The sequence below is a fragment of the Chiloscyllium plagiosum genome, chromosome 3 (assembly GCF_004010195.1).
Source record: "Chiloscyllium plagiosum isolate BGI_BamShark_2017 chromosome 3, ASM401019v2, whole genome shotgun sequence".
Classification (NCBI taxonomy): Eukaryota; Metazoa; Chordata; class Chondrichthyes; order Orectolobiformes; family Hemiscylliidae; genus Chiloscyllium; species Chiloscyllium plagiosum.
The window spans coordinates 135,201,679-135,220,998 of record NC_057712.1 but is presented as its reverse complement, the minus strand read 5'-3'; the positions used below and the strand labels follow the sequence as shown (position 1 = coordinate 135,220,998).

The 19,320-nt window shown below is 44.4% G+C and overlaps 1 protein-coding gene across 5 annotated transcripts in view; it reads right to left on the bottom strand.

The window, feature by feature from the left end:
* aars2 (alanyl-tRNA synthetase 2, mitochondrial (putative)) overlaps positions 1–19,320 on the bottom strand; it is a 63,835-nt gene that overhangs the window by 40,371 nt on the left and 4,144 nt on the right. For 4 of the 5 annotated variants that reach the window (XM_043687379.1, XM_043687377.1, XM_043687376.1 and 1 more), the window contains exons 2-7: positions 10,171–10,359; positions 7,775–7,920; positions 3,728–3,919; positions 1,647–1,791; positions 1,322–1,467; positions 829–937 (exon numbers count right to left, since the gene is read on the bottom strand). In XM_043687379.1, coding sequence (XP_043543314.1) covers positions 829–937; positions 1,322–1,467; positions 1,647–1,791; positions 3,728–3,919; positions 7,775–7,920; positions 10,171–10,359 — 927 coding nt within the window. The remainder of the gene's footprint in view (positions 1–828; positions 938–1,321; positions 1,468–1,646; positions 1,792–3,727; positions 3,920–7,774; positions 7,921–10,170; positions 10,360–19,320) is intronic. The other variant, XM_043687378.1, reaches the window with a different exon arrangement.

Genomic DNA, 19,320 nt, shown 5'->3' with positions numbered 1-19,320 from the left:
TTATGAATGCTACGAGCATTCAGGTAAAGTGCCTTAATAATGCTAACTTTCTTATTAGAGATATTGGAAGTCATAAGATGTCCTAAGTTATCCTTCCTTTTTGCTGCATTCCCAGTCTGTCTCAAGTTTAAATCTGCCTGCACATATGCTATCCTGCCGCTTATCTTTCCATTTGACTCCATACTCCCTGTCACTTTCGCTTTCCCTTCTAGTTAGATTGGTACCTGCACCATGCCTGTATTAATCTGGAGTCTTTCCCTGCCTGTTTGCCCATTTTCTCACCGTGTTCTTGTCCCCTCGCATATCTCACACCCCCACGTTCTTCAGCCCCAACACACCACTTCCCAGTTCCTGAACAATAATACATGTTTCTGCAGTTAATGTAATTTCAAACTTCACAGGACGATTTCTGGGAGATTTAAACAAAATTGGACACTGAGCATGAAAGGCTACATTAGATCAGATAAGCAGCAGTTTGGTCAGATGCACGTTTTGTTTGTGGAGGTATGTTTGTGGGGTGCAGGGGTAAAGATGTGATAGAACCACAATGCATTCAGTGTGCCCTTTGAGATTGGTGGGAATTGGGACATTGAACCAGAAGAAGACAATGACTGAGGTTTTTGTCCCTTCAATTCTCTGGAGATTTATCAATATCCCACCTTAACAGACAATGTTTGGTGACTCGACTTTAAGCAACATTGACTTGCTCATTTCCCTGACACAGAACACCCTCACAGAAAGGTCAGATTGATCATTATGCAGGTTTTCTCTGCCTTCGCTTGTTAATTCAGCACCTCCCCCCTGCACACAGATCGACAACATTCTCACCAGAATCTCTACGACAGTTGGCACCAAACCTGCCAGAAAGCCAGAAGGGGCCCGCAAAACCTCTGCAGAAAACCTCACAGCTCGGCGGAGAATTCGACGTAAAACCAGCCTGGGAACCAACAATAAATCCATCAGCATCATCATACAGGCTCCAATTAGAGAAGATGCAATCCCTAAACTGCAACCTCTACTTTCTCTACCACACCCCCTCCCTATACCTTGCTAATGTCCACTTGACAGCCTTCCCCCGATAAGCAAAAACCTACCCCCCTCAAAATGGTAACAGCTCTTCTGCAATGACTGCCACCTCAGTATCCCAGTGCCCCCAGCAATACTTCCCTACATTTCTTAGGACAGCCCTGCATCAATTCCATTGGTTCCATGTCAAAGATTCTTCCCCTTAGCAAGCAAACTCCCCTCACAGTGCAGCCTCCCTTCTCCTTGTTCCAGTCACACATTATCTACAAGGTGCAGTTCAACTGGAAGAACTCACGCAGCTCCAGTCATTCCTGGATAGAGGCCGTCAGCAATGCAGACAGTGAGAGCACGGATATGATCAGCCAGCACACGATAAGCCCTGTCCACCATGTCAGGATCCATGTCACCCACCAAACCTCGGTATGGAGGAGCTTTCGTTCCCTGAAAAAACATCCAAACCAGATAGTACCAAAGGTAAACTTTTTCAACATACCAGCTTCACTGGTACTGGAGGTAACCCAACTTCTCAGGAATAGTGTGCAGTCCATTCTAAACCATCCCATCCACCATCTCAGAAATACCCCATGCCCAGCAATGGAGGTGGCAGCACTCATTCTTACCCTGTGAATGGCATCTAGAATGGGAGTGAAGAGGTCAGTGTCGTAATTGGATTCTTTCCCTTGCAGAACCGCAACTAATCGCTCAAGTCCCATGCCGGTGTCAACACTATGCTGTGGTAGGGACTGAAGACTGCCATCAGCCTCCCTACAGGAGAAAAAAATACTAATAAGGATGACTCAACACTGCCACCATTCTCCCTATGCTGAGTAGGAAAGTGCAGCCCAGCGTTAGATACAGAGAAAAGCTTACTCTACCCACTGTCCTCATCAAACATTTCTAGGACAGGGAGAGTAGAGGGTTAAATGCAAAGAAACGCTTCCTCTATATTTTTAAACTAAAAGTAAAGCTCCCTCTACTGGATAGAAGTTTGCTCACAGAGCTGTAAGGTTCGTTTTCAGACGTTTCCATATTAGGTAAAATCATCAGTGAGCCTCTGGTGAAGCACCGGTGTTAGTGACCCACTTTCTACTTATATATTTAGGTTTCCTTGGGTTAGTGACATCATCTACTGTGCTGATGTAATTTCCTGTTCTTTTTCTCAGAGAGTGGCAAATGGGTCCAAGGCCATCAATAATACCCTTACTGGTATAAAATTCACTAAAGAGGAAAGCAACAAACTGCTATTCCTAGATGTCACAGAGGAGTGAACAGCCAGTGAGGAACTTCAAACCAGTGCCTATGGGAAAACAACACATACAGACCAAATACTGAACTACAGAAGCAATTATTCCAACACCCACAAACGAAGCTGCATCAGAACATTATTTCAACGAGCCACCACACACTGCAGCACAGAGGAACTATGCAGAGCAGAGGAAAATCACTTATGCTTCGTATTCAAAAATGGATTCCCAATGAACACAGTCTGCCAATTTCTCAACAACAAATCCAAACAAGCAAACAAAACCCATCCAGAAACCCTCACCACACTCCCCTACATCAAAGACATCTCGGAAATGACAGCCAGACTACTCAGACCCCTTGGTATCATGATAGCCCACAAACCCACCAACACACTAAAACAGCAGCTAATGAACTTGAAAGACCCCATACAGACAGCAAGCAAGACTAATGTCATTTACAAAATACCTTGCAAGAACTGTAGTAAACACTACATTGGACAAACAGGCAGAAGACTAGCCACCATGATAAATGATCATCTAGCCATAAAAAGACATGACTCACTCTTACTAGTTTCTTTACATACAAATGAGGAAGGACACCACTTCGACTGGGACAAAACATCTATCCTAGGACAAAGCCAAACAGAAACACGCACGAGTATTCCTAGAAGCATGGCATTCCAACCGGAACTCTGTCAACAAACACATAGACTTGGACACCATTTACCACCCTCTGAGAAAAGGAACAGGAAATGATATCACCACAGTAAATGTTGTCACCAACTCAAGGAAGCCTAAACACATAAATAGAAAGCAAGTCACTAACACCAGTGCTTCACTGGAAGCTCACTGATTTTACCTAGTATGGTGACAAAACGTCTGGAAGCGAACCTTCCAGCTCAGTGAGCAAACTTACATCCAGAATCCCAACCTGAGCTACAAATCTTCTAAAAACCCACTCCCTCTACGCTTTTAAACTGAAAGTAAAGCCTCCAATATACTCAAACTGAACACATATCTCCCTCAACACTGTCCCCATACAGTCCCAGCATGGGGTCTGAATCAGAGTAAAGCTTCTGCTGCACTATCCCCAATGTGGAGGTGCTGGTATTGGACTGGGGTGGACAAGGTTAGAAGTCGCACGAGACCATGACTATAACCTGGTATCATGTGACTTTTGACTTTGCACTATCCCCAGCAAACACTCCCAGGACAGGTACAGAACAGAATCAGAAACAAAGTAAAGCTCCCATTACACTGTCCTCAGTAAAGACTCCAAAGGCAAATACAGCAGTGTTCAATACAGAATAGCACTCTCCTTTCACTGTGCCATCAATCTAGGAATGACACCATCATACTACAACACCCCATCTCCCCAATACTACAGTCCCCACCCAACTCAAACCCACTCCAATCCATGTCCCAGCCAGAAATTCATAACGCCTCTCCACACTAACCTGCTGTACTGCATGAAGACCAGGTTCCAGATTTCCACTAGTTGAGGATTGCCTGTGTTGACTTGTGCTGCTGCTCCTTCCCCTACTCCGTGGTCATAGTGTATCTCGGTGCATGGTCCACAGGGCCCCATCTCTCCCATCTCCCAGAAGTTATGTGCGAGACCAAATGGAAGTAAGCGGTGAGGATGAACACTTTAAAAAACACACAAAACAATGCTTAGGATCTGTCACACTATGTCCCTGATGGACCTTTGACCCACACATTCCCTACCCCTCAGCACAAGACATTTTGAAGGAGGGTCACTGGACCCAAAACGTTAACTACTTTCTCTCCACAGATGCTGCCAGACCTGCTGACCTTTGCCAGCAATTTCTGATTTTGTTTTAGATTTCCAGCATCTGCAATTCTTAGGTTTTGTTGTTTAATGTGAAAAGGGGAGCCTAGCGCAAGTGGAGCTCTCTGCTTAGTGATTGTAGGTGTATCATTGAAAGAACAAGTTTTCTAAATTTCGCTTAGAATTTCACAAACTGTAAAAGAAACTGTAAATGAGTTTGCATAAGTGTGTCAGTGGCTATTAAGTTTCAGTAAACTGTGAGTGATTCTCTGAATCGAGACTAACTACAGTGAGCATGAGGTATGATTAAAAAGTGTGATGTCAAAGTGAGGAATAAAGGAAGCGAAGGATCGTAAACAGTTTAAAATGTACCGCTGGTGAAAGTAGGATTTATGTTGATATAGGATTCCCACAGTGTGGAAACTGGCCATTCGGCCCAACAAATCCACACCAACACTCTGAAGATTTTCCCACCCAGACCCATCCCCTACCCTACCCCTGTACCCCTGCATTTCCCATGACTAATCTACACATCCCTGAACACTGTGGGCAATTTAATATGGCCAATCCACCTAATCTGCACATCTTTGGAATGTGGAAGGAAACCAAAACAGCCAGCGGAAACCCACGCAGACACGGGGAGAACGTGCAAACTCCACACAGGCCCAGTCCCCGAAGTTGGAATCAAACGGAAGTCCCTGGCGCTATGAGGCAGCAGTGCTAACAACTGAGCCACCGTGCCACCCCATTTGATGCAGAGAGGGAAGCAGCTGCTGCTTTTGGCTAAAAACACTAAAATCTATTAGCTAATTAAATGTATCAATGAGTCATCAAAAATAGAACATTCAACCCAACCAGCCTGCTCCACCATTTAATGTGATCATGGCAGTGCCATTCCACCACCATCTTTTTGTCTGTCCTACCTAAACAGTGTATACCCATGGATGTTCAGTTCCCACCCCTGCATCATCACCCTGAAGCCACAGTAATCTCAACTGTATCATATCGGTTTATGTGGGCTTTTTAATTCATCCACTTTATTATGAATGCTCCCTGCATTAAGACAACAGGCCTTAAGACTGGTGTTTTTAACATTCTTCGTCTTATTTGCATTAGTTTGTATTGTGGCCCTGTGTAATTCATGCCCTTGATTTTTCTGCCTTTTCTTATTTCCACTCTGTCTTTTGTTTTTGCCCTTACTTCCATCCCCTGTCTTCTGTATAGGTCCCCATCACCTTGCCATTTTCATTTAATCCCCCAAAATCAGTCTAGCAAATAATCTCCCTGGGACATCAGTTCCAGTCCTGCCCAGCTTGTACTGGCCCCCTAGAACTAATCCCATAGTCCCAGAAATCTGAAACCCCTCCCCCTTGCATCATCTTTCCAGCCACGTATTCATCTGGTATAGTCTGCTAAGCCTACTCTGACTAGTATGTGGCACTGTAGCAATCCTGAAATCATTACCTTCGAGATTCTACTTTTTAAACGTAGCTCCTAACTCTAAATATTCTGCTTTTTGGACCTAATTTCCCCACCCCCAGACCCCCTTTTTAAATCTATGTTGTTAATACCAGTGTATACCACTATCACTGACCAATGAATTAAGTAGATTAAACAAAGTAAGATATGGATGACAATGCAGGTGATGTGCCACGTTTATTGAGTGGGAGTAGTTTCCTGGTGACATGAATAACCAGGCCTGTAGACAGGGCATGGGGAGGATTCCAGTACAGAGAAATCTAAAGAGAAAATTCAAAACAGAGATTGTAGTGATTCGGGTAAAGCAGAGTGTGACAAAGTATTCAAAAGTAATACTGCAGCAGCAAATTTTGAAACATGGTAAGGCCACTGTTGGAATATTGTGTGCAATTCTGGTCTCCTTCCTATTGGAAAGATGTTGTGAAACTTGAAAGGGTTCAGAAAAGATTTACAAGGATGTTGCCAGGGTTGGAGGATTTGAGCTATACGGAGAGGCTGTACAGGCTGGGGCTGTTTTCCCTGGAGCGTCGGAGGCTGAGGGGTGACCTTAAAGAGGTTTACAAAATTCTGAGGGGCATGGATAGGGTAAATAGGCAAAGTCTTTTCCCTGGGGTCGGGGAGTCCAGAACTAGAGGACACAGGACTAGATTGGGTTGGGATATCTGGTCAGCATGGATGGGTTGGATCAAAAGGTCTATTTCCATGCTGTACATTTCTATGACTCTATAAGTTAACATTAAAGGTACTTTAGATGAAAGCATTCAGAACATGATCTAGGAACTGATGCAACAGCTAGAGGAAATGGCTTTGATCAAATAGCCATCATAGCTCTTGGTATATCACAAAGACAGGTAAAATGAGGTGCTTGTAACAAAGTCACTATAATAACCGCTTTCATATGGACTGAACTGAACAAATTGTAAAGATCAGATTGGAGACAAAGTATAAGCAAGATATTCCACAGTTTCTTAAAACAATATGCTGTGGAACCAACCACAAAGAATCTTGCTTTGTGTAATGAGAGGGATAATTTCACAGCAAAGAAACTCCTGGGGAAAAGTGACCACAACAAAATGGAATTTCGCAAAAACTTTGTTCTTAAATCTGAAAGTAAGGTACTAAAATAAAATCAAATAGTTAGATCAGAGGTCTGAACTGTGTCAATGTCAACTGAAGGATAAACACCAGACACTAAGGAAACTTCCTTATTCTTCATCAAAATAGTCCCATGGGATTTTTTACATCCAGCTGAGCAGATACACAGGGCTTCTGTATTTCCCCTCAATTTAAAAAAAGTACCTCCAACATGGTAGCTTTCCCTCAAATATTTCATTGGACTGTCAGCCTAATATCTGTATTCAGAGTTATGTAGTGGGGTTTGAACCCCAGTGTCTGCATCAAGTGTTTGAAGTTTCAGCAGCTTTTGCTGAGATTATAAACTAGAGCCTGAATTACACTATCCCCAAAGTGCTCACCTACCTCTAATTCTAACACCTGGCCTGGTTCGTTACCCAGAACCAAATCCAGTATGGCCTGGATCAGTGAAAAGAGAACGGAATAGAGGCATTGTGGCTGACCTATCAGAGAATATTTCAGAACACTCAGGATAACGTATTCCTACTAGAAAAAAAATTCTAAAGGAAGGACCCACTATTTGTTGTTAACTAAAATAGTTAGGGCAAGCATCAAACTTCAGGAAAAAGCATATAACTGTGTTTATAAAATTCTAACAGGACTGGACAATGTAAATACAGGAAGGATATTCCTGTGACTGGTAAGTACAGAACCAGGAGACACAGTGTAAAGATTTGAAGTTGGTCATTTGAGACTGGGATGAGAAGAAATATCTTCACCGAGAGCACAATGAGCTGTGGATTCTCTAGATCAAGGCCAAACAGTGAACGTTTTCAAAGAGTTAGATTTGTTTTTAGGGTTAAAAGGATCAGAGGACATGGGGAGAAAGCTGGATCAGCGTACTGAGTTGAGTGATCAGCTGTGATCATATTGAATAGAGGGAGCAGCACTGAAGAGATGAATGGCCCACTCCTATTTTCTACGTTTAATGGTTTATGTTGGAAGTTCAGCCAAAACAGCATTAGAATAGTTGAAGATGTTAATGGTCTCATGGTTGAAGGTTTCAGATATGCCAATGAAGTGGCCACCAGTGAGACTTTTCTCCCTCCCTATGCTTAAACTCTATAGCACTGCAAAGAGACTCTTCACACAATCTCACCCAATGCTCAGCCAAATCTCTTTGGTCTCCTCGTCAGCTGTCAAGCCCAATGCTGGGTCTCCCCCAAAAAAGGTCACGTAGAGGCGGTCCTGCGGGATACCATACACCTCAGTCAGCAACTCCCAGGCCATTCTGCAAGCTTCCTCCTGCCAAAAACACATCCACAGAGCAAATAACTCCTCTATGAATATTAAGTGATGTCTCCTTCTCCCTGCCTGCCAGAAACTGAACGAAATTAAACTATGCATTCCCTCTCCATGGCCTGAGATTAAACTCTAGCCATAAGCTCACCTGCCTTCATTACAGTCCAGATCCAAACATAGACAAAAAAAAGAGTAAATGCCTTTGTCATAAAGGCAACATTTGAATGACAATAGCACCAAAGACCTCAAACAAAACTAGACTCTAATAGGCATTGTGAAAACGTTTCTGCTGACTGGGAGTCATACCTTGTGCAAAGTAAGGTGGCTGTGGTTCTTGCAGATCAATCATCTCAGCTTCAAGACACCCCTGCAGAAGTTTTTCAGCCTTATTCCTGATGAAGGGTTCTTGCCCAAATCGTCGATTTTCCTGCTCCTTGGGTGCTGCCTGACCTGCTGCAACTTTTCCAGCTGCACTCGACTCTGATCTTCAGCATCTGTAGTTATTACTTTCTCCTAGAAGTTTTTCACGTCTGAAGCCCAACCATCTTTAGTGACATCAATGACCTTCCCTCCATCATAAAGTGAAAACTGAGGATATTTAATTTGAGCAGTATGACCTGGCAAACATTGAGGTTTGGAACAACAGTGGAAGCAACATTCGCACCAAGTAATTGCAAGACAATGACCGTCTGCAACGAGAGAATCTAAACATCTCTTCCTGACATTTAATGGCATTACCATTGCTGAATCCCCACTATTAATATCCTGAAAGTTATCACGGGCCAAAAACTGAACAGGATTTGCCAAATCAATACCGTAGCCAAAAGAGGTCAGAGGCTAGGAACCTTGTCGGGATTGACTCACCTCCAGACTCCCAAAACCTGACCAACACATACAAGGCACAAGTTAGGAGTGTGAGGGAATACTCCCAATTTGCCATGATGAGTGCCACTCCGACAATACTCAAGAAGTTTAACACCATCCAGGACAAAGCAAACTGCTTGACTGACAATCACATACATCCACTCCTTCCATCACAACACACTGTAGCAGCAGCGTGTACCATCTACAAAATGTACTGCAGAAATTTACCAAAGCTCCTTAGACAGAACTTTCCAAACCAATGACTGTTATCATCTCAAAGGACAAGGGTAGCAGGTACACAGGAACACCACCACCTGCAGGTCCCCCATCAAGTCACAACATAGACTTGGAAATTTGTCACTGTGCATTCAATGTTGTTGAGTCAAATCCCACCTACAGCAGAGAGAATTTATTTACACCGTTTTTTGCTTCATTACCATTCACAGAATGTGGAGCAACATTTATTGTCCCTCTTCTAATTGCTTCTTGATCGGAATAGCTTGCTGGGGCCATTTCAGAGCCTGCTTAAGAATGAATCAGATTGCATAGGTCTGGAATCACATGATAGCCTGACCACGTAAGGATTTCTTTCCATAAAGGACATTACTGAACAAAATGGGTTTCTTCAACAATGGTTACTTGGTTACCATTAGCTTTTGAATTACAGATTTTTATTCAAATCAAATTTTATCACCTGTATTGGTGGGATTCGAACCCACATCCTCAGAATATTAGTCTGCATCAGCTCACCACCATGTTCTCAAAGGCATCTAGGAAGGATGTTGTGAAACTTGAAAAGGTGCAGAAAAGATTTACAAGAATGTTGCCAGAGTTGTAGGGTTTGATCTACAGGAAGAGGCTGAATAGATTGAGACTATTTTCCCTGGAGCATCGGAGGGGTGACCTTATAGGGGTTTATAAAATCATGAGGGGCATGGATAGGGTAAATAGACAAAACTTTTTCCCTGGGGTGGGGGAGTCCAAAACTAGAGGACATAGGTTTAAGATGAGAGGGGAAAGGTTTTAAAAAGACCAAAGGGGCAAGTTTTTCATACAGAGGTGGTTGCAGAAGCAGGTACAATTACTGCATTTAAAAGGCATCTGAATGGGTATACGAATAGGAAGGTTTAGAGGGTTATGGGCCAAATGCTTGTAAATGGGACTAGATTAATTTAGGATATCTGGTCAGCAAAGACGAGTTGGACCGAAGGGTCTGTTTTTGTGTTGTACATCTCTATGACACTATAATTAGGGATGAGCAATAAATGGAAGCCACAATGAAATCTATAGCCCAGGAATGCTTTTTTTAAAATACCCAATTCAATCTCTCTTCTGCTCCTTTATCCCATCTTGAAAATTCGCTCGCTCACCCCATCGTGTTTCCCTCACCTTGAAGTAGTCTCCGAAAGACCAGTTGCCTAACATCTCGAAGAAGGTGTGGTGATAGAGATCTCGGCCTACATCCTCCAGGTCGTTGTGTTTGCCGCCAGCACGCACACACTTCTGGCTATTAACAACACGCTGGTACTGAGCCATGGGAGATCGAGGATCCACTGTGCCCAGGAGGATGGGCTTAAACTACGGATAGAGAGAGATAACCATCAAAACATTTAGAATAGTGGGAATAGAGGTTCAGGCAATTGAATATTCCTCCTGCAGAATGTGAGAGGTAAGCGTCACCATTAGTGTCCCTGCTGACTGCATCTGCGGGAAGTCCACCTGACTCCAGCTCCTTGAAAACCGTGCTAGGGAACTGGAGCTGGAGCTAGATGAACTTAGGATCATTCAGAAGGTGAAGGGGGTTATTGAGAGTTACAGGGTGGTAGTCACACGTCAGGTACAAGAAGAACGTAGATGGGTTAGAAAGGGAACCAGCAGACAGTGCAGGGATCCCCTGTGGCTATTCCCCTCAATAACAAATATAATTTATTTTTGGATACTGTTGGGGGAGGGGGGCGGGAAAACAACTTACCAGGAGTAAGCAAGGGGCACAGGTCTCCAGCACAGAGTCTGTCCCTGTTGCTCACAAGGAAAGGGGGAAGAGGAGCAGAGCATTAGTCATTGGGGATTCCATATTTAGGAGTACAGATAGGAGGTTCTGTGGGAACAACAGAGACTCACAGTTGGTATGTTGCCTCCAGGTGCCAGGGTTCATATGTCTCTGATCGTATTTTCAGGATCCTTGACGGGGACGGGGAGCAGCCCCAAGTCATGGTCCACATAGGCACCAACGACATAGGTCGACAGAAAGATGGGGATTTAAGGGAGAAATTCAAGGAGCTAGGGTGGAAGCTTAGAGCTAAAACAAACAGTCATCATCTCTGGTTTGTTGCCCATGCCACGTGCTAGCGAGGCAAGGAAGAGAGAGAGACAGAGGAGTTGAACATGTGGCTACAGGGATGGTGCAGAGGGTGGCTTTTAGATAATTGGGGCTCTTTCTAGGGTAGGTGGGACCTCTAAAAAACGGGATAGTCTTCACAGAGGGGTTGCAGTATTCTGGAGGGGGGAAATTTGCAAATGCTCTTTGGGAGAGTTTAAACTAATTCAGCAGGGGGATGAGAATCTAAATTGTAGTTCCAGTATACAGGAGGTTGAGAACAGTAGGGTCAGAAATAAGGTTTCAAGGTCGCAAGTGGGCATCGGCAAGCAAGAAGTTAGTCTGTAGTGTGTCTACTTCAACACCAGGAGCATCCGGAATAAGGTAGGTGAACTTGCAGCATGGGTCAATACCTGGGATTTCAATGTTGTGGCCATTTCGGAGATAATGATAGAGCAGGGACAGGAATGGTTGTTGTAGGTTCCAGGATTTAGATGTTTAAGAAAGAAGAGATAAGATGGTAAAAAGAGGGGGAACGAGGGTGGCATTGTTAATCAAGGACAGTATTACAGGTGTAGAAAGGACATTTGAGGACTCGTCTACTGAGGTAATATGGGCTGAGGTTAGAAACAGGAAAGGAAAGGACCCCTGTTGGGAGTTTTCTGTAGGCCTCCAAATAGTTCCAGAGATGTAGAGGATAGGATAGCAAAGATGATTCTCAATGGGAGCAAGAGTGACAAGGTAGTTATGGAGGACTTCAACTTTCCAAATATTGACTAGGAATACTATAGTTCAAGTACTTTCGATGGGTCAGTTTTTGTCCAATGTGTGCAGACGGTTTCCTGACACATCGTGGAGACAGGCCAACAAGGGGTGAGGCTACATTGGATTTGGTCCTGGGTAATGAACCTGGCCAGGTGTTAGATTTGGAGGTAGGTGACCACAATTTGGTTATGTTTACTTTAAAGGGAAAGGGATAGGTATATACTGCAGGGCAAGAGTTATAGTTGAGGGAAAGGCAATTATGATGCGATTAGGCAAGATTTAGGATGCCTAGGAAGGAAACTGCAGGGAAAGGACACAACTGAAATGTGGAGCTTATTCAAGGAACAGCTACTGTGTGTCTTTGATAAGTCAGACAGGGAGGAAGTTATTGACCAAGGGAGCCATGGTTTACTAAAGAAGTTAAAGCTCTTGTCAAGAGGAAGGAGGCGGCTTATGTTAGGATGAGATATGAAGGCTCAGTTTGGGCGCTTGAGAGTTAGAGGTTAGCCTGAAAGACAAAGAGGGAGCTAAAAGAGCCAGGAGGACACATGAGAAATCGTTCGCGGATAGGATCAAGGAAAACCTCAAGACTTTCTATAGGTATATCAGGAGTTAAAAGAATGACTAGAATAAGATTAGGGCCAATGAAGGATAGTAGTGGGAAGTTGTGCGTGGAGTCAAAGAAGATAGGGGAAACGCTAAATGAATTTTCTTTTCAGTATTCACACTGGAAAAAGACAATGTTGGCGAGGAGGATACAGAGATACAGGCTACAAGACTAGATGGGATTGAGGTTCACAAAGAGGTGTTAGCAATTCTGGAAAGTGTGAAAATAGATCAGTCCCCTGAGCCAGATGGGATTTATTGTAGGATTCTCTGGGAATCCAGGGAGAAGACTGCAGAGACTTTGCCTTTGATATTTATGTCATCATTGTCTACAGGAATAGTGCCAGAAACAGGAGGATAGCAAAAGTTGTTCTCTTGCTCAAGAAGGGAAGTAAACACAACCTTGGTAATTATAGACCAGCCAGCCTTACTTCAGTCGTGGGTGAAGTGTTGGAAAAGGTTATAAGAGATAGGATTTATAATCATCTAGCAAGGAATAAGTTGATTAGGGATAGTCAACATCGTTTTAGGAAGGGTAGGTTATGCCTCACAAACCTTATTGAGTTCTTTGAGAAGGGGAAAGCGCTAAATCAATTTTTAAAATATAAGTATTCACACTGGAAAAAGACAATGTTGTCGAGGAGGATACTGAGATATAGGCCATCAAACAGTTGGATGAGGGTAAAGCAGTTAATGTGGTGTATATGAATTTCAGTAAAGTGTTTGATAAGGTTCCCCACGGTAGGCACAATATATGGAGGAATGGGATTGAGGGCGATTTAGCGGTTTGGATAAGAAATTGGCTTTCTGAAAGAAGACAGAGGGTGGTGATTGATGGGAAATGTTTATCCTGGAGTTCAGTTGCTAGTGGTGTACTGCAAGGATCTGTTTTGGGGCCACTGCTATTTGTCATTTTTATAAATGTCAATGATGATGGCATAAAAAGATAGGTTAGTATATTTTCAGATAACATGAATGCCATTGGAGTGGTGGATAGTGCTGAAAGATGTTGTAGGTCACAGAGGGACATAGATAAGCTGCAGAGCTGAGTGGCGGCAAGTGGAGATTAATGCGGAAAAGTGTGAGGTGACTCACTTTAGGAGGAGTAATAGGAATGCAGAGTACTGGTTTAGTTGTAAGATTCTTGGTAGTGTTGATGAACAGAGAGATCTCGGTGTCCAGGTACGTAGATCCCTGAAAGTTGCCACCCAGTTTGACAGGATTATTAAGAAGGCATACAGTGCATTTGCTTTTATTAGTAGAGGGATTGAGTTTCAGAGCCATGAAGTTATGCTGCAGCTCTACAAAACTCTGGTGTTGCCGCACTTGGAGTATTATGTACAGTTCTGGTCACCGCATTATAGGAGGGAAGTGGAAGCTTTGGAAAGGGTTCAGAGGAGATTTACTAGAATGTTGCCTGGTATGGAGGAAAGGTCTTAAGAGGAAAGGCTGAGGGACTTCAGGCTGTTTTCGTTAGAGAGAAGGTTGAGAGGTGACTTGAGACATGAGATAATCAGAGGGTTAGATAGGGTGGACAGTGAGAGCTTTTTCCTCCGATGGTGATGGCTAGCACATGGGGACATAGCTTTAAAGTGAGGTGTGATAGATATGGAACAGATGTCAGAGGTAGTTTCTTTCCTCAGAGTAGTAGGGGCGTGGAATAGCCTGCCTGGAACAATAGTAGACTCACCAACTTTAAGGGCATCTCCAGGACACCCGCACCAATCAGCCCCACCACCCAGTGGCTGAACATTTCAACTCCCCCTCCCACTCTGCCAAGGACATGCAGATCCTGGGCCTCCTTCAATGCCGCTCCCTCACCACCCAATGCCTGGAGGAAGAATGCCTCATCTTCTGCCTCAGAACACTTCAACCCCAGGGCATCAATGTGGACTTCACCAGTTTCCTCATTTCCCCTCCCCCCACCTTACCCCAGTTCCAACCTGCCAGCTTAGCACTGTCCTCATGACCTGTCCTACCTGCCAATCTTCCTTCCCACCTATCCGCTCCACCCTCCTCTCCGACCTATCACCTTCATTCACCTACTGTACTCTTAGCTACCTTCACCCCAGCCCCACCCCTCTCCCATTTATCTCCCCACCCTGGACGCTCCCTGCCTCATTCCTGATGAAGGGCTTTTGCCAGAAATGTTGATTTTCCTGCACCTCAGGTGCTGCCTGACCTGCTGTGCTTTTCAGCACCACTCTGATCTCGACTATAATCAGGTCAGCCTTGATCTCATTGAATAGCGGAAGACTAGATGGGCTGAATGGCCTACTTCTGCTTCTATGTCCTGTTAACAAACAGAATAAATAAAGGGGAAGCAGAGGATGTAACATATTTGGATTTGACAAGGTATCATACATTAGGCTTCTCACAAGATAACAGAACAATGTGTTGGTGAGATATTACCACTGATCGATGATTAGCTAACTAGGACACACGGAGTTAGGATGAGTTAGGAAGGGAGTTAGGAGGCATTTTCAGGGTAGCAACTTGTAACTAGTGCTATGCCATTGAGTTCAATGGTGGGGCCATAATTATTGACAATATAAATTAATAACTCTTATGAAAGAAGTAAATGTACTTTGGCCAAATTTGCAGTTAACACAAAAATAGGTAGGAGGCAAATGGTGAGTCACGGGTTTATAGCACAAAAAAAGGCCATTCAGTCCATCTATTCTACACCAGTCAAAAGATAACACCTAAATATTCTAATCCCACTTTCCAGCACTTGGCTCACAAACGTGTAGATCTATGTATTGCAAGTGAAGAGTCTGCAGAAGGATACAAACTGGTTAAGGGAAAGGGCAAAACTTTTCCAGATGAAATAGAACATGGGAGATGTGAGGTTACACACTGACAGGAAGAATAATGCAGCTGAATATTATTTAAATGGAGAAAGATTGCAGACAGCTACAGAACAGAGAAATTTGGGACTTCTCATCCATGAATGACAAAAAGCTAGCATCCATTTCAGCAGATAATATGAAAGGTAAATGGAATGTTAGCGTTTGTTTCAAAGGGAATGAAATATAAAAGTAGGAACTTTTCAGAAAACTAAACAAGCTCCAAGGCACTAATCAGAACATGGTTGGAATACTGTGAAGAGTCTTGGGCCCATTACCTAAGCAAAGACATATCAGCATTGGAGACAGTCCAGAGAAGGTTCACAAGACTGAGATCATGTATGGAGGGACTGTCTTATGAGAAGTGGTTACATACGTTAGGCCTGTACTCATTGGAATTTAGAAAAATGAAAGGTGTTATCAAAACATGCAAGATTCTTGGGGGTATAATAAAATAAAGATTTGAAAGTCTGAAACATACAAAAACAGAAACTGCTGGAGAAACTCAGCAGGTCTGGCAGCATCTGTGGAGAGAAGAGTTAATATTTTGACATGTTAACTCACTACTGGATCTGGGTGCTGCTGATTGGGCCAGCATTTTATTGTCGAGAGTGTGGTACTGGAAAAGCACAGCAGATCAGGCAGCATCCGAGGAGCAGGAGAATCAACGTTTCAAGCATAAGCCTTTCATCAGGAATGAGGCTTATGGGTTGAGGTTGGGGGAAGGTAGCTGAGAATGCAATAGGTAGATGAAGGTGAGGGAAGAAGGCGATAGGTTGGAAAGGAGGACGAAGCGGATAGATGGGGAAGGTGATGGACAGGTCAGGAGGGTGGTGCTGAGTTAGCGACTTGGGACTGGGATAATGTGGGAGGACGGGAAATTAGGAAACTGTTGAAATCTACATTGATCCAATGTAGCTGCGGGTCCCAAGGTGGAATATGAGGCATTCTTCCTCCAGGTGGCAAGGGTTTGGCGATGGAGGAAGCCCAGGACCTGCATGTCCTTGACAGAGTGGGAGGGGGAGTTGAAGTCTTCAGCCATGGAGCAGTGGGGTTGGTTGGCGCAGGTGTCCTAGAGATAGTTCTCTGAAATGATCCGCAAGTTGGCATCCTGCCTCCCCGATGTAGAGGAGACCACGTCGGGTGCAACGGATACAGTAGATGACATTGATGGGGATACAGGAACATTTCTGTCAGATGTGGAAGGTTACTTTGGGGCCTCGGACGCAGGTGAGGGGTGGGGTATGGGCTGGTGGGAGGCGTGGTCCTGACGAGGGAGTCGAGGAGGGAATGGTCCTTCCGGAACGCTGATAGGGGTAGGGAAATATATCTCTGGTGGTGTGGTCCATTTGCAGGTGGCAGAGGATGATGCGATGGAAGGTGAGGACCAGGGGGGTTCCGTCCTTGTTGCGTTGGGAGGGGTGGGGTTCAAGGGCAATGGCGCGGAAAGTGGAGGAGATGCGCTGGGGGGCATCGTCAATCATGTGGAAGGGAAATTGCGATTTCCCTACTTGCAGATCGTTTCAGAGAACATCTCTGGGACACCTGCACCAACTAACCCCACCGCCCCGTTGCTGAACACTTCAACTCCCCCTCGCACTCAGTCAAGGACATGCAGATCTCAGGCCTCCTCCATCGTCAAACCATTACCGACCGATGCCTGGAGGAAGAACGCCTCAAATCCTGCCTTGGGATAACCCCACCGCCCCGTTGCTGAACACTTCAACTCCCCCTCGCACTCGGTCAAGGACATGCAGATCCCAGGCCTCCTCCATCGTCAAACCCTTACCGACCGATGCCTGGAGGAAGAACGACTCAAATCCTGCCTTGGGACTCTGCAACCACATGGGATCAATATAGATTTCAACAGTGACCTCATTCCCCTCCCCCCCCCGGCCTACAAGCCTCATTCCTGATGAAGGGCTTATGCCCGAAATGTCAATTCTCCTGCTCCTCAGATGCTGCCTGGCTGCTGTGCTTTTCCAGCACCACACTCTCAACTCTGAGCTCCAACCTCTGCAGTCCTCACTTTCACCTAGCATTTTATTGTCCAACCCTAGTTGCCCCTGGGAAGGTGGTGGTGAGCTACCTTCTTGAACCGCTACAGTCCAGGTGCAGTAGGTAGACCCACAATGCAACCAGGCAGACGGATCCAGGATATTGACTCAGCAACACTGAAGGAACAGCAATATTTCCAAATCAGGATGGTGAGTGGCTTGGAGAGGAACTTGTAGGTTATGATGTCCCCATGTATCTGCTGCCCTTTTTCCTTCTACACAGGGTTGATATGGAGAAGTTGTTTTCCCTTGTGGGAGAGTCTGCAGCCAGACTCCCTAATCTCCAAACAAGGGATCACTTATTAAGAGATGGAATTAGGTTGAGGAATTTCTTCTCTCAGAGGAGTGAATCTGTGAAATTCTTTATGGCAGAGGGCTTTCAAGGGTAGGTCATTGAGTATATGGAGGCTGAGATAGATCTCCTTCTACCTTGACAACCCCCATGCTGCTCCCACATTTGCTCTCCCCCACCCCAGCTACTGATTCTCACTTTCACCCTGCTCCTATCTCTCCTTCTTGCAAATGTGCAGAGGGGTGGCGTTGCATTGTTAGTAAATGAAATTAAATCGACAGCAAGAAGTGACATAGGGTGGGAGGCATAGAATCTGTGCAGGCAGAGCTGAGGAACTGCACAGGTAAACTGACCCTAGTGGGAGTTACATACAAGTCACCAAGTAGTAGTCAGGATGTGGTGCAGAAAATAAAACACAAGATAGAAAAGGCATGTAAGTAAAGCACCATTAAATAATCATGGGGAACTGCAATATTCGGGTGGATTGGGAAAACCAGCTTGTTAGTGGTTTCCATGAAAAAGTTTTTGTGGAATGTCCATGAGATGGTTTTATTTTGGAGCAGCCAGTGAGCCCAATACGGAGCAGGCAATTATGAGCTTTAATGATGTGTAAGACGACAGACTTAATTAGGGAGCTTAAGGTGAAGGAACTCCGACAGGGCAGTGACTATGACAGAATTCATCCTGCAGTTTGAGGAGGAAGCTGGAATCAGCTGTAATGGTCTTATAATTGAGTAAAGGTAACGACAAAGACATGAGGGAGGAGCTGACCAGAGTTGCTTGGAAGGGGAGCCGAGCACAGAAGACAATGGAGCAGCAATGGCAGGAGTTTCTGGGGATGATTTGGGAGCCACAACAGAAATTCATCCCAAAGAAAAAGAAACATATAATGGGAGGGCATGGCACCATGGCTGACGAGAGAAGTCACGGATTACATCAAATCAATAAATAAAGAATACAATGCGGTGAAGAGTAGAGGGTAGTCAGTGGATTGGGAAGTCTTTAAAGACGAGCACAGGACAACTACAAAAACAATATGATGGGAGAAGATGAAATATGAGGGTAAGTAAGCTAGTAATGTGGAAGAAGATTGCAAGGGTTTTTTAAAGATATGTAAAAGTTGAGAGAGAACTAAGAGTGGGCATTGTACTGCTGGAAAATGAGGCTGGAGGATAGTAACGGCAAACAAACAAATGGCGAAGGAACTGAACCAAGAGAGACAGAGAGCGAGTGAGTGAGTGCGAGCGAGAGATCCTGCAGAGTTACTGCCTTTGCTGTTTTGAATTCAAGTATCACTGGACATCGGAGTGTGTCTGGGAAAATTAACAAGCAGTGAATTTCACAACTAATCTTGGAGAAACCTGTTTGGGCAAAGTTCAGAACACAGAATCAGATAAGTTAATCGTTGTTTTAAGTGTGTCCAATAGAAAGGCTGTAGTAGTGAGTAGAGTAGGTTCTTTCTTGATTATATGTTTTTAGAGATATGTCTCTTGATTAAACTTAAAATATAAACCATAACTATTAATTTAACCTGGGGCAGTGTTTCGTAGAGGAATAAGACGGTGTTATTTTCTGGGTCTGTAGATTGTGAAGGAGCAAAAATGGCCTTTAGTACAGTGATATGTACTTCTTGTCAGATGTGGGAGTTTAAAG